At 43.9% G+C, this 15321-nt stretch overlaps 1 protein-coding gene across 1 annotated transcript; it reads left to right on the plus strand.

Moving 5' to 3' along the window:
* Positions 1–12450: 12450 nt before the first annotated feature.
* COX8C (cytochrome c oxidase subunit 8C) lies at positions 12451–13364 on the plus strand. The gene is made up of 2 exons (XM_069559308.1): positions 12451–12570; positions 13183–13364. Exons 1-2 carry the CDS (start codon positions 12451–12453, stop codon positions 13273–13275), a joined length of 213 nt encoding a protein of 70 aa, XP_069415409.1. The 3' UTR covers positions 13276–13364.
* The last annotated feature ends 1957 nt before the right edge of the window (positions 13365–15321 follow it).

Here is a 15321-nt window from a genome sequence, read left to right on the forward strand (position 1 = left end):
TTTGTCACTTCCATTGTATAATCATGAGGGATTTTATTTATGTCATACCTGAATGGTCTAGTGGTTTTCCCTACTTTCTTCAATTTAAGTCTGAATTTTTCAATAAGGAATTCATGATCCTAGCCACAATCAGCCCCTGGTCTTGTTTTTGCTGATTGTATAGAGCTTCTCCATCTTCTGCTGCAAAGAATATAATCAATCTGATTTCAATATTGATCATCTGGTGATGTCCATGTGTAGTTGTCTCTTGTGTTGTTAGAAGAGGGTGTTTTGCTATGACGAGTACGTTCTCTCGGCAAAACTCTGTTAGCCTTTGCCCTGCTTCACTTTGTACTCCAAGGCCAAATTGCTGGTTACTCCCACTATCTCTTGACTTCCTTCTTTTGCATTCCAATCCCTTATGATGAAAAGGATATCTTTTTTGAGAGGTGTTAGTTCTAGAAGATCTTGTATGTCTTTACAGAACGGTTCAACTTCAGCTTCTTCAGCATTACTGGTTGGGGCGTATACTTGGATTACTGTGATACTGAATGGTTTGCCTTGGAAATAAACAGAGATCATTCTGTTGTTTTGAGATTGCACCCAAGTACTGCAGTTTGGACTCTTTTGATGACTATGATGGCAACTCCATTTCTTCTGTGGGATTCTTGCCCACAGTACTATTCATAATGGTCATCTAAATTAAATTCTTCCTTTTAAATTCCCATCCATTTTAGTTCACTGATTCTTAAAATGTCGATGTTCACTCTTACCATCTCCTGTTTGACCACTTCCAATTTACCTTGATTCATGGACCTAGCATTCCACGTTCCTATGCAGTATTGTTCTACCTAGCACTGGACTCTAATTTCACCACCAGACACAGCCACAACTGGGTGTTGTTTCTTCTTTGGCTTAGCCTTTTCATTCCTTCAGAGATATTTATCTGCTCTTCTCCAGTAGCATATTGGGTACCTACTGACCTGGGGAGTTCGACTTTCAGTGTCATATCTTTTCCCTTTTTATACTGTTCCTGGGGTTCTCAAGGCAAGAATGCTGAAGTGGCAAAGTGAGATTTGTCATTCCCTTCTCCAATGGACCACGTTTTGTCAGAACTCTCCAACATGACCCATTAGACTTAGGTGGCCCTACAGGGTATGGCTCATAGTTTCGTTGAGTTAGACAAGTCTGTGATCCATGAGATCAGTATGGTTAATCTTCTGGGATTGTGGTTTTCATTCTGTCTCCCCTCTGATGGGTGAGGATGAGGCTTGTGGAAGCTTCCTGGTGGGAGGGGCTGGCTGTGGGTAAAACTGGGTCTTGCTCTGGTGAACAAGACCATGCTCAGTAAATCTTTAATCCAATTTTCTGCTGATGGGTGGGGCTGTGTTCCCTTCCTGTAGTTTGAAAGTGAAAGTGAAGTCAGAGTCTTTGTGACCCATGCATGGACTGTAGCCTACCAGGCTTCTCCATCCCAGGCAAGAGTACTGGAATGGGTTGCCATTTCCTTCTCCAGGAGATCTTCCCGACCCAGGGATGGAGCACGGGTCTCCCGCATTGTAGGCAGCCGCTTTACTGTCTGAGCCACCAGGGAAGTCCTGAGGCCAAACTATGGTAGGGGTAATGATCCTCTTCCAAAAGGACTTATACCAGCATGCTGCAGCTCCTAGGACAGTTGTAGCCAGTGCCCCTGGCCCCACGGCAGGTCACCGTCAACCTGTGCCTCTGCTGGAGATTGCAGGGCACTCACAGGCAAGTCTGGCTCAGTCTTTTATGGGGTCACTGTTCCTTTCTCCTGGGTCCTGACGCTCACAAGCTTTTGTTTGTGCCTTTCAAGAGTCTCGTTTCCCCAGTCCTGTGGAAGTTCTGTAATCAAATCATACTAGCTTTCAAAGTCAAATTCCCTGGGGGTTTGCGGTCTCTTTGCTGGATCCCCAGGTTGGGAAATCTGTTGTTCGCCCTAGAACTTTCACAACAGTGTGAGAACTTCTTTGGTATAATTGTTCTCCAGTTTGTGAGTTGCCTGCTCAGCAGTTTTATTGTGGGGCTTCCTGGGTGGTGCTAGTGGTAAAGAACCTGCCTGGCAATGCTCAGCTCAGTTCAGTCACTCAGTCGTGTCTGACTCTTTGTGACCTCATGGACTGCAGTACGCCAGGCCTCCCTGTCCAACACCAGCTCCTGGAGTTTACTCAAACTTATGTCCATTTAATCAAACTCCTGCCTGCCAATGCAGGAGACATTAAGTGACACATGTTCAACCTCTGCATCAGGAAGATCCCCTGGAGAAGGGAATGGCAACCCACTCCAGTATTCTTGCCTGGAGAATCCCATGGATAGAGGAGCCTGTCTGGCTGCAGTCCATGGAATCACAAAGAGAAGGACACGACTGAAGTGACTTAGCAGGCACGCACATGGTGGGGCTAATTACGACCTCCTCCAAGAGGACTTATGCCAAATGCTGTGCCTCCCTGTTCTGCTGTTGCCAGAGCCTCTGTGCCCATGGCAGGCCACTACTGACTCATTCTTCCACAGGAGACATTCAAACACTCAAAGGCATGTTTGGCTCAGTCTCTTGTGGAGGAATCATTGGTCCTTTCCCTGGGTTTGGTTTGTGCACGAGGTTTTGTTTGCACCTTCGAGTTTCTCTGACGGGTATGAGGTTTGATTTTAACCACGATTGTGCCCCTCCTACCATCCTGTTGCCGCTTCTCCTTTGCCCTCGGAGGTGGGGTATCTTTTTTTGGTGGGATCCAGCAGCCTCCTGTTGATGGTTATTCAGCAGCTAGTTACGACTTTCGTGTTCTCGCTCAGGAGATGAGCACATGTCCTTCTACTGTGCCATCTTGAGAATGGCCAGTACAGCCAAATAAATATTAATTTTTAAAAAATGAGTTCTTACAGGATTCATGTAGCCCATGAATTTAGGAGTTTCCTAGACCCTTCTTGAGGCCCCACAATGTCACAGTTATTTTCATTAAAAAAAAAAACACAATTAAACAAAAATTCTTTTCCTAATAACACTAAGATATTTGACTTTTTTACTCATTCGCAGAAGAATGTATGGTGGAATTTTCCAGAGACTGTATAACATGGGACATCACAATAGGTTGAGCATAAAAGCAGATGTGAATCTGGGTAGTTTATTTCTAATTTTCTTTTTTCAGGTAGTCTAATCTTCTATTATGAGCTTCCCACATGGTACAATGGTAAAGAATCTTCCTGCCAATGCAGGAAATGCAGGAGACTCAGGTTTGATCCCAAGGCAATGGCTCCCCACTCCAGTACTCTTGCCTGGAAAATCCCATGGACAGGGGAGCCTATTGGGCTGCCGTCCATGGGGTCGCTAAGAGTCGGACACGACTGAGCAACTTCACTTTCACTTTTCACTTTCATGCATTGGAGAAAGAAATGGCAACCCACTCCAGTGATCTTGCCTGGAGAATCCCAGGGACGGGGGAGCCTGGTGGGCTGCCGTCTATGGGGTTGCGCGGAGCTGGACACGACTTAAGTGACTTGGCAGCAGCAGCAGCAGCAGCAGCAGGTTTGATCCCTCAGTCAGGAAGATCCCCCGAGTAAGAATGGCAACCTGTTCCAATATACTTGACTGGAAAATTCTGTTAGGTAGTTAGAATAGGGAAAAGGAGTCCAAAATGGCGGTAGCTAAAAGACAAGGAAGGGAAAAGCCCACAAAAGTAGAACAGAGAAAGGTCAAAGGAAGGTCCAAGGACTGGACTGAGGACTTCAGGTAGAACAGCACTCCTGACTAAGCCCAAGTTGCATAGGGCAGGCCCAGGAGGAAGAAAAAAACATATAAAAAGAGGAGCCAAAGGGCTCTCTCTCTTTCTCTCTCTCTCTCCTGCGCGCTGGGGCACCCTTCTCTTCACGTCTTTGAATCAACGTGCCCTCACACCTCGAAGATGGATTTTTCTGCTAACTTCTAAATAAAATAGAGCTGTAACACTGATTTGTCTAAGGGCTATAACAGGGTCTGTTCAAGATCTGAGAGCTATAACACTGTCTGTCCAAGACCCGAGAGCTGTGACATGCAGCGGGGGCTTTAATGTCCATCACTCCAAATTTTTGTTGTGACAAGACAAAGAACCGAGGAGCATACACTCGCCTGACAATTCCATGCACCAAGGAATCTGACAGGCTACAGTCATGGGGTTGCAAAGAGTCGGCAACGACTGCGTAACTGAACATACACACAGCACAATTTTTTATTAAATCTGGCAGTAAAGAGATACAAAAATGTAAAACAATACCACTCAGCTCACTGTTTAAAAATTCATATATTTATATTTCATTTAAATGTTACTTATGTGACTATGTGATGGGTTTGTTACTTCTATTTTTTAGTGAATTAATTAATAAATATTTTAAGTATTTAAGTGTTTCTAGTGTCAGACTTTAATTTTTTGGGCTCCAAAATCACTGCAGATGGTGACTGCAGCCATGAAATTAAAAAACGCTTACTCCTTGGAAGGAAAGTTATGACCAACCTAGATAGCATAGTCAAAAGCATATTGCCAACAAAGGTTCATCTAGTCAAGGCTATGGCTTTTCCAGTGGTCATGTGTGGATGTGAGAGTTGGACTGTGAAGAAAGCTGAGTGCCGAAGAACTGATGCTTTTGAACTGTGGTGTTGGAGAAGACTCTTGAGAGTCCCTTGGACTGCAAAGAGATCCAACCAGTCCACCCTAAAGGAGATCAGTCCTGGGTGTTCATTGGAGGGACTGATGCTGAAGCTGAAACTCCAATACTTTGGCCACCTGATGTGAAGAGTTGACTCACTGGAAAAGACCCTGAGGCTGGGAGGGATTGGGGGCAGGAGGAGAAGCGGACAACAGAGGATGAGATGGCTGGATGGCATCACAGACTCGATGGACATGAGCTTGAGTGAACTCCGGGAGTTGGTGATGGATAAGGAGGCCTGGCCTGCTGTGATTCATGGGGTCGCAGAGTTGGACACGACTGAGTGACTGAACTGAACAGAACATAGTATAACCTACATAAACAAAAGCTCTTTGGAGCTTAATCTCTAAGGAGTTCCTGAGATTAAAAAGCTTTCTGAACCACTAGTATACCTATGAGCAATTTGCTTAAATTTTCCTTGCCTCAGTTTCTTCATCTGTAAATGAGTATAATAACAATGCCTACCTTATAGGGGTATAGGAAGATTAAGAGAGTTAATACTTTGTGTAGTGTTTAGAGGAAGTTCCAGTCACATAATAGGTGCTTTATAAAGGTTAAATAGTATGACTGCTAGTAATTATAATATCGATAATAACAACTACTACCATCATCACTTTATGAGGGAGAGGCAGTTCCCAGAAAAGAAAGGTTTACAGACTACACCAGATGTCAACAATATTGGAACCCCAAAATAAAAAATATCGGAGAAAATTGCATGAAAATGTCTAGGATTTTATGCTAAGGCAAGTACTACAGAAGAAGGCTCCCCTAGTGGCTCAGAGGGGAAAGAATCTGCCTGCAGTGCTGGAGACCTGGGATTGCTTCTTGGGTCAGGAAGTAGGGCATGGCAACCCACTCCAGTATTCTTGCCTGGGAAATCCCATGGAGAGAAGAGTCTGGCTCTTCATAAAATTTGATGCATCGTGTTTTATTTTTAATTCAGTTGAAAATCTTTTCTAATTTCCCTTGTGGTTTCTTCTTTGACTAATGGGTCACTTGGAAGTGTATTGTTCAATTTCTAAATATTCTAGGAGTTTTTTCAGATACCCTTTTGGTTTTGATTTCTAATTTAATCCCACTGTTGTTAAAGGATATACCATGCCATGTATGAGTTCAATCCTTTCAAACTATTGTGACTTATTTTATAATACAGAATATATTATATCTTGGTAAATATTTCATGTATACTTAAAAAAACGTGTGTTTGGGTATCATTAAATGGAGTGTTCTATAAATGTCAATTACTTCAATATTGATGGTGTTAAGACTTCCATATTCTTACTGATATTCTGTCTACTTGTTTTATTGAAAACAAGCATTATTGAAAGACAAGTTTTAAATTCTCAAACTATAATTTTAGATTTGTCTATTTTTTCTTCAAATATGTTGAAGCTTTGTTATTAAGTGCATAAACATTTAGGAATTTAATATCCTGTAATGAGTTGACCCCTTAATGATTATCCCTTAGTCTTCATGTATGTGAAAATTCCTTGCAAGGACATTTACTTTGAGAATACAGCAACTTCAGCTTTCTGTAATTTACATTTGCATGGTTTATCTTTTCCCACCTTTTCAGTTTTGTCTGTCTATACCTTCAAGTGGGTTTCCTTTAGGCAACATATAGCTGGATCTTTAAAAAAAAAATCTAATATGACAACCTTTGCCTTTTATTACTCATTCATTTACATTTTTAATGTAAATCGCCTAAACATATAGTCTTATTGATATGAAAAGTTTATGAATATGAATAATAAAAGATGACCTAGGGTTTAGATATGTCAATTGAAATATATACTTTGTCATCCCAAAACAGTTTCAAATTTTCAAGTTTTTAATTTCAATTTTCCAGATATTCTAAAGGGGACACCAGTGCTGTGCTGTGCTAAGTCTCTTCAGCATATCCAACTCTGTGCCATCCTATGGACTGTAGCCCGCCAGGCTCCTCTGTCCATGGGATTTTCCAGGTGAGAATACTGGAGTAGGTTGTTGTGCCCTCCTCCAGGGGATCTTCTCGACCCAGGGACTGAATGTGTGTCTCTAAGCCTGCACTGGCAGGCAGGCTGTTTACCACTGGGATACATAGACTACCGCAATCCTTCTAAAAATTCCCTTTCATTTTTCTTTCTACTTTATTCACATAGTACAAATTTTTTTTTCAGCTCTTCAGAAAATTGCATCCAGTGGTATCTTGAGCTTCCTGTCTTTTGCCCCTTCTGTTTCCTCCTGATTCTGCATTAGAAGAATTTAAAGGGATCGTTCTGACACCCCCTCTTCCCCCATCTTGAAGGGTGAGGGAGAGAAAAAAAAAAAACTGAGTAGGCAAAACTCAAGTCCTCTTTGGTCCATAGAGGGAGAGAAATGTCTGGGAACAATTATATATTAGTACCCCTCCTCCAGCTATGCTCTCCCATAATCTCATGGCTACAAATGGGTGACCAATATTTACAGGTGCCATCGCGCATTCATTCCCCTTCTTCACAATCTAGTGCCTCCCTAGTTGTCCGTTTCTACTGTATTGCAGAGGGTGTTCTCTCCAGAGAGTGTCTTTAGGTGGGAAGGAAAAGAGAGCAGGGAGACATGAGCATTCATTATTCGTGCATTCAACAAATATTTATTGGGTACCTACTGTGTGTGAGGTGCTTCTTGGGGTGCTTTGGGGTGAGCAAGTCAGACAAGCTTACTCTTGCAATGCTCACCTCCTAGTGAATGAGACACACAATTACCATGTTCAGATGGTCCTTATGGGCCATACGTAAAGCAGAGAAGGGGAAAAAGAGCCATGGGAAATGGGTAAGTGGCCAGCTCAGTCACCAAGAAGAATGAAATTTTGTCATTTGCAGCAACATAGATGGATATTATATTGTAAAACAATTGTAATGCTCATTGTAATGCATTAGCATGCTAAATGACACACCCACAAGCACCATGACAGTTCTGAGGCAGGTTCTAAAAGACCAAAAAGTGAATGGTGGCTCACCTAGTTCCTGGAAATCCCTGCCCCTTCTTTGAAATAGTTGGAATAATCCTCCTATTCACTAGTTTATGAAGTTACCCAGTTCATAAAAAGTAACTACAAGGTCCACTCTCACCTTCAGAGATAGATCTTATTCTGCCTATGGAATGTGTATCTCTGCTTTCACTTTACTATGACTTGTTCTTGAATGCTTTCCTGCCAGAAGCCAAGGACCTGCATTTGGTGGCCCATCCTAGGAACTAGCCCAAGACCTGGGACATGACCATCCTTTCATGTCTCATGCTCCTGCAACTTCTTTACAAATATTATTAATAAATTTACGTCTTATAACTTTGCCTCTTGCAGAATTCCTTCTGTGCTGAGACGTAAAAAACCTCAGCTTTATTAAGTCCTGAGATGAGTTGTATGGTTTCTGTTGGAGGATTATGGGTTTGAGTCCCATCTGAGATATGTGGTTATATATTCAGAAAGGATTCCTACAATAAATACAATGAACATATTTTACCATCAGTTCAGTTCAGTTCAGTTCAGTTCAGTCACTCAGTCGTGTCCCACTCTTTGCGACCCCATGAATCGCAGCACACCAGGCCTCCCTGTCCATTACCAACTCCTGGAGTTCACTCAGATTCACATCCATCGAGTCAGTGATGCCATCCAGCCATCTCATCCTCTGTTGTCCCCTTCTCCTCCTGCCCCCAATCCCTCCCAGCATCAGGTCAACTCTTCGCATGAGGTGGCCAAAGTACTGGAGTTTCAGCTTTAGCATCATTCCTTCCAAAGAAATCCCAGGGTTGATCTCCTTCAGAATGGACTGGTTGGATCTCCTTGCAGTCCAAGGGACTCTCAAGAGTCTTCTCCAACACCACAGTTCAAAAGCATCAATTCTTCAGCACTCAGCCTCCTTCATAGTCCAACTCTCACATCCATACATGACCACTGGAAAAACCATAGCCTTGACTAGATGGACCTTAGTCAGCAAAGTAATATCTCTGCTTTTGAATATGCTATCTAGGTTGGTCATAACTTTCTTCCAAGGAGTAAGCGTCTTTTAATTTCATGGCTGCAGTCACCATCTGCAGTGATTTTGGAGACCAAAAAAATAAAGTCTGACACTGTTTCCACTGTTTTCCCATCTATTTCCCACACAGTTACAAAATTTTTTCTTGTGATAATTTTTAAGAACTAAAAATTTTTAATGAGATGTTTTTGCACTCTTGTTTTCTTACTAAATGCGATGGACTGAATGTTTACATTCCCTCCACATTCATCTGTTGAAGTCCTAATTTCCAAAGTGATGGTATTAAGAGGTGTAGCCTCTGGGAGAAGATTAGGTTAAGAGTAGACCCTAGTGATGGAGAAGGCAATGGCACCCCACTCCAGTACTCTTGCCTGGAAAATCCCATGGACAGAGGAGACTGGAAGGCTGCAGTCCATGGGGTCGCTGAGGGTCAGACATGACTGAGTGACTTCAGTTTCACTTGTCACTTTCATGAATTGGAGAAGGAAATGGCAGCCCACTCCAGTGTTCTTGCCTGGAGAATCCCAGGGACGGGGGAGCCTGGTGGGCTGCTATCTATGGGGTTGCAGAGAGTCGGACACGACTGAAGCGATTTAGCAGTGGCAGTAGCAGTTGACCCTAGTGAATGGGATTACTGTCTTACATAATAAAAGAGACCACAGACTGCTCTCTTGATCCTTTACCTCTTGTGAAGAGAAGACAGACTAGAGAAAATAGAGGGAAGGACATAAATAATACACAGGAGTAGATCTCCCAGAGGTTAAGAAAGATCCAAGTCTTCAAGTTGAAAAGTCTCACCCACTGCTGATTTGTATGAATGAAGAAAGAACCTTATCTAGCCATATCTTAGAGAAACTTAACAAGTCCAAACACAAAAAGATTCCAAGAAAAAAAAAAGGGTACGTCAGAGGAATAAGAATTATATTGGATCACACGTAGCAATTACACTAGCTGCTAGAAAACAAGGGAATAATGCCTTTAAAATTCCTTTAAAATGCTAGAAAACAAGGAAATAGTTTTGAGTCTAGCATTGTATACCCAGTCAAATTAGCAATTAAGTGTGGAGCAAGATATTTCTTTGACTTTTATGGATCCACAGACCCTTCCTGGAAGAATTGCTTAAGGAATTGAAATAAGAATGAAGCAAAAAAAATGGGAAGCAAAATGAAATAGGAACCCAAAAAGAGGAAGAAATCAGGTAGTAGAAACGAGCAAATCAAAAGAAACCCTAGAATGCTAGTTTGACAATAAGCCTAAAAATGAAATACTGTGAAGAAACTACATCATCTTAGGGAGTAGGCAAAGGCTTCTTATATTATTAAATTTGAAAATCACAATATACCACTTTTTCTTCAAGAATTTCCAGTTACATCACCTTCTTTACTGGATCCAAACACTCAATTTGATCCTGCCATGAATATTTTTAGATACTCGTTCTTGATTTTAATTTGGGGAATTAAATTATCAACAATGCATAGAAAATGTCATTAACATTAGGGAACAGAGTATAAACGTTATAAATTCCAACGAGAGAAGTGATGGCATGTAGAGAGATACAGGTAAGGAGGAATGAAAGATAAAGGTAAGTTAAGTCTGGCGGTGTTCACTATGCTTTATTTTGTATGCATAGTGGCTCAGTTGTGTTCGACTCTTTGTGACCCCATGGACTGTAGACCACCAGGCTCCTCTGTCCATGGGGATTTCTGCAGGCAAGAATATGGGAGTGGGTTGCCATGCCCTCCTCCAGGGGATCTTCCCAACCTAGGGATCGAACCCAGGTATCCTGCATTGGGATAATCACGATGGTGTGATCACTCACCTAGACATCCTGGAATGTGAGTCAAGTGGGCCTTAAAAAGCATCACTATGAATAAAGCTAGTGGAGGTGATGGAATTCCAGTTGAGCTATTTCAAATCCTGAAAGATGATGCTGTGAAAGTGCTGCACTCAATATGCCAGCAAATATGGAAAACTCAGCAGTGGCCACAGGACTGGAAAAGGTCAGTTTTCATTCCAATCCCAAAGAAAGGCAATGCCAAAGAATGCTCAAACTACCGCATAATTGCACTCATCTCACATGCTAGTAAAGCAATGCTCAAAATTCTGCAAGCCAGGCTTCAGCAGTATGTGAACCATGAACTTCCAGATGTTCAAGCTGGTTTTAGAAAAGGCAGAAGAACCAGAGATCAAATTGCCAACATCTGCTGGATCATCAAAAAAGCAAGGGAGTTTCAGAAAAACATCTGTTTCTGCTTTATTGACTATGCCAAAGCCTCTGACTGTGTGGACCACAATAAACTGTGGAAAATTCTGAATGAGATGGGAATACCAGACTAGCTGATCTGCCTCTTGAGAAACCTGTATGCAGGTCAGGAAGCAACAGTTAGAACTGGACATGGAACAACAGACTGGTTCCAAATAGTAAAAGGAGTACATCAAGGCTGTATATTGTCACCCTGCTTATTTAACTTCTATGCAGAGTACATCATGAGAAACGCTGGGCTGGAGGAAGCACAAGCTGGAATCAAGATGGCCGGGAGAAATATCAATAACCTCAGATATGCAGATGACACCACCCTTATGGCAGAAAGTGTAGAGGAACTAAAGAGCTTCTTGATGAAAGTGAAAGAGGAGAGTGAAAAGTTGGCTTAAAGCTCAACATTCAGAAAACAAAGATCATGGCATCTGGTCCCATCACTTCCTGGCAGACAGAAGGGGAAACAGTGGAAACAATGTCAGACTTTATTTTTGAGGGGCTCCAAAATCACTGCGAATGATGAATGCAGCCATGAAATTAAAAGACGCTTACTCCTTGGAAGGAAAGTTATAACCAACCTAGATAGCATATTCAAAAGCAGAGATATTACTTTGCCAACAAAGGTCCGTCTAGTCAAGGCTATGGTTTCTCCAGTGGTCATGTATGGACATGAGAGTTGGACTGTGAAGAAAGCTGAGTGCCGAAGAACTGATGCTTTTGAACTGTGGTGTTGGAGAAGACTCTTGAGAGTCCCTTGGACTGCAAGGAGATCCAACCAGTCCATCCTAAAGGAGATCAGTCCTGGGTGTTCTTTGGAAGGAATGATGCTAAAGCTGAAACTCCAGTACTTTGGCCACCTCATGCGAAGAGTTGACTCATTGGAAAAGACTGTGATGCTGAGAGGGATTGGGGGCAGGAGGAGAAGGAGACAACAGAGGATGAGATGGCTGGATGGCATCACCGGCTCGATGGATGTGAGTCTGAATGAACTCCGGGAGTTGGTGATGGACAGGGAGGCCTGGCGTGTGTCGATTCATGCGGTCGCAAAGAGTGGGACACGACTGAGAGACTGAACTGATCCCGCATTGGAGGCGGATTCTTTACCGTTTGATCCCCAACCAACAGAAATCGAGATTCTGTGTGCCGTGGGGTTAGGAAGTTAGGCAGGGCGGGTAGGGGAGAGGGCGGTGTGGCATGGGTAGGAAGGCGGTGGGGCATGGGTAGGAAGCAGGGCCTAGAAGCATAGGGATGGTGCTACGCAAGGAGCGTAGGAGGACTGAGGCAGCGGGGACGTGCGGAAGGTCTGGGCTCAGCAGGGTGCCGAGCGGAAGGGGCGTGTCAGGGGCGGGGCTTATCTGGGAGAGGGGAGTAGTGCCCCCCCACCTTCTGTGTCCCCAGAACATGCGCAGACGATACTCCTGCCGTGTTGTGAGGCTCGCGAGGTCCGACCTCGCGTCGCCTCGCTTCACCTCACGTCTCCTCACCGCGCTTCGCGTGTACGCCTGGCTTCGCCGCACCGGACGAATCATGCCGCGCATGCCCTTGCTCTGCGTGTTTCCCCGCCGCCGTGTGACCCTGCTGCTCCTGCTGCCTGGCCTGCGCATGGCCCACTCGGAGCCTCCGCGCCAGCGCCCGGTGTCGACCATCGTGAGTTGGGGCCCATTCTCCCGGGCGGCGAAGGCGGGACGCGGCGGGCGGAAGCGCGTGGCTTAGGTGGGAGCGCCCCGACGGGTGGAGGCAAGGAGGACGCGGCCGCTGCTCGGGTGGGAGGCTCGGGTGGTCCGGAGGGCTCGGAGGCCGCTGGGGAGCTGAGGCGCCGTCGCGGTGAGGGCGCTGGGGTTGGGCCTGAGGCGCCGGGAAGCGGGGACCTCGAGGAGCGCGAGGGCCTCAGAGAACCGGACCTTCGTCGTCGGTACCGTTTTGGGCGCGAAGTCCGAGGGGTAGAGCCGTCGTTGCACCTCAGAACATCTCCCACTTTGATAGCGCCCTAAATTGCCGAGACCTAGCATTTTTTCCCTATAACGTAGGAAATCGCGGGCAGTGTCTAGCTTCCAGATTTCAAAGGTCAGGCGGCACCATGCGGAGGAAAATGAATTTTCCTCAGAAATCTCTCCTGGGTCACCTAGGAAGGGAGTTCTGCTTTTTAGGTGTCAGCGGGCCCCCAGGTCGAGGACCACAGCCAAACTCCTCAAAACGTTTGAAGCGGTTTTCCACTTAGGAAGCCGCCCTCCTAACAGCGCTGTTGATCTCCTGTTCCAGGAGGTGGCTATTGCCCTCGTGGTGTTCTTCACCGCCTTCTTAACCCCACGTGGGTACGTGCTGAGCAACCTGGACCAGTTCAGAAGAGAGTAGTGCAAGAAGATGTGGAGCAGCTGTTAACGTCCAGCAACTTTCAGAAAACGCTGTGGCCTCTTTAAATGAGTAAAAGTGCTTAGTTGAGTTCATGGTGCAACCATTGTGGGTGTTCACTTTCCTGACCATATGCTTATGGTAAATATTTTGCACTTTTTCAGTATGGTGCATTAGAGAAAGAGTGTGCCGTCATTTAAAAATGTTAAATAAAACTGAAACACTTGTTTATGCTTGCTATTATGTGTGATTGCAGGTTATTTTCTAAACATCGTGAAAGCTGATGAAATCTACTGAATTAAATACGGTTGACCTTTGAAAGGTGGGAAGGGAAGGGTTGGGGAGAGGCAGGAGTGGACGGGAGCAGGGGAATTAGAATGCAGATCCTTTATGCAGTCGGAATTTCAAAGGTAACCTTACAGTCTGCCCTCCAGTATCAGAGGTTCCGTATTCAAGGAGTCGACCAACGTCGGATCCTGTAGTACAGAGGATCCTGTATGTAGTACATATTTACTGGGAAAAAAAAAAGCTTCATATGTTGCACTTTCCATGGTGGTCCAGTGATTAAGGTTCCTGGAATTCCAATGCAGGGATGCAGTTTCACCCCTGGTCTCTGAACTAAAATCCCACATGAGGCTAAAAAAAAAAAAAAAATCCCCATGTAAGTGGACCTGTATTGTTCAGGGGCTAATTGTACAATAATGAGAGCTTTAATGAATGATCAGTCTTACTGAACTTTTTTCTTCTCTGACTTGAGGTTTATGAGCTTTAGCTTCTAATGTATGCCTCCACATACTCCAAATAATAGCAAAGGACTGGCCTACATTTGTGCTAGCTGGGAAAGAATATTAAACATAGGAGTCTTTAACATAAAACTGGAGCACTTAATTTTATGAACCACTTACTTCACATGTATTTATTGAGTATTCTCATGGAATAATGCTGCAGGAAAATGGTAGCTCCTTTGGTGAACAGACTGAAATGGTAGCTCATTTTGGTGAACGGACTGTTGCCCTGTCTTGTTAGTTAATTTTACATGCATAAGGTGTCACATTCAAAGTATAGTTGATTCTTGTTACTCGGGTAATTTTATTCTGTAGTCACCGTGAATGCTGAATTAGCAAATACTGAACCACTGCTCCTAGGGGAAATACAGGGTTAGGTTCTTGTGAGCCTCTGGTCGCAATATATTAATATTTCACCACCTATCAATATATATTGTGCTTCCCAGGTGGTGCTAGGGCTAAAGAACCTGCCTCCCTTGCAAGAGGTGCAAGAGATGTGAGTTCTATCCCTGGGTAGGACAGATTCCCTAGAGTAGGGAATGGCAACTCATTCTAGTGTTCTTGCCTGGAAAATTACATAGAGGATCCTGGCTGGCTTTGGTCCATGGGGCCGCAAAGAGTGGGGTACAACTGAGCGACTGAACACTTTGTCAGCATATAACCTTATATGTCTTTCTGTTTAAGGATACCTTAGTTTTAATCTAATTTTTTTAAATTAATTTTTTTCAAATATAGTTAATTTATAGTGTGTTCATTGCTGTACAGCAAAGTGCTTCAGTTATATATATATATATATATACATTCTTTTTCATGTTCGTTTTCATTGTGGTTTATCACAGTATATTAGTTCTCTGTACTATACAGTGTTGCTGCTCCTGCTAAGTCGCTTCAGTCGTGTCCGACTCTGTGTGACCCCATAAACAGTAGCCCACCAGGCTTCCCTGTCCCTGGGATTCTCCAAGAACACTGGAGTGGGTTGCCATTTCCTTCTCCAGTGCATGAAAATGACAAGTGAAAGTGAAGTGCCTCAGTCGTATCGGACTCTTAGCGACCCCATGGACTGTAGCCTACCAGGCTCCTCTGACCTCAGGATTTTCCAGACCAGAGTACTGGAGTGTGTTGCCATTGCCTTCTCCCACTATACAGTATAAAACCTTGTTTATCCAATCTATATATAATAGTTTGCTTGGGGGTCATTTTAAACCGTGAAATTGTCAACAAAAATATAAAAAATGTGATGCTAGGTAGATCATGGCAAGGATGC

This window comes from Ovis canadensis, chromosome 18 (genome assembly GCF_042477335.2).
Source record: "Ovis canadensis isolate MfBH-ARS-UI-01 breed Bighorn chromosome 18, ARS-UI_OviCan_v2, whole genome shotgun sequence".
Lineage (NCBI taxonomy): Eukaryota > Metazoa > Chordata > Mammalia > Artiodactyla > Bovidae > Ovis > Ovis canadensis.

What these genes read in the sequence shown, in the direction of transcription:
- COX8C (XM_069559308.1), top strand. Translation starts at nt 12,451, where the DNA reads ATGCCGCGCATGCCCTTGCTCTGCGTGTTTCCCCGCCGCCGTGTGACC. An exon ending in AGCGCCCGGTGTCGACCATC is followed by an intron (nt 12,571 to 13,182) that starts GTGAGTTGGGGC and finishes CTCCTGTTCCAG; the next exon opens with GAGGTGGCTATTGCCCTCGT.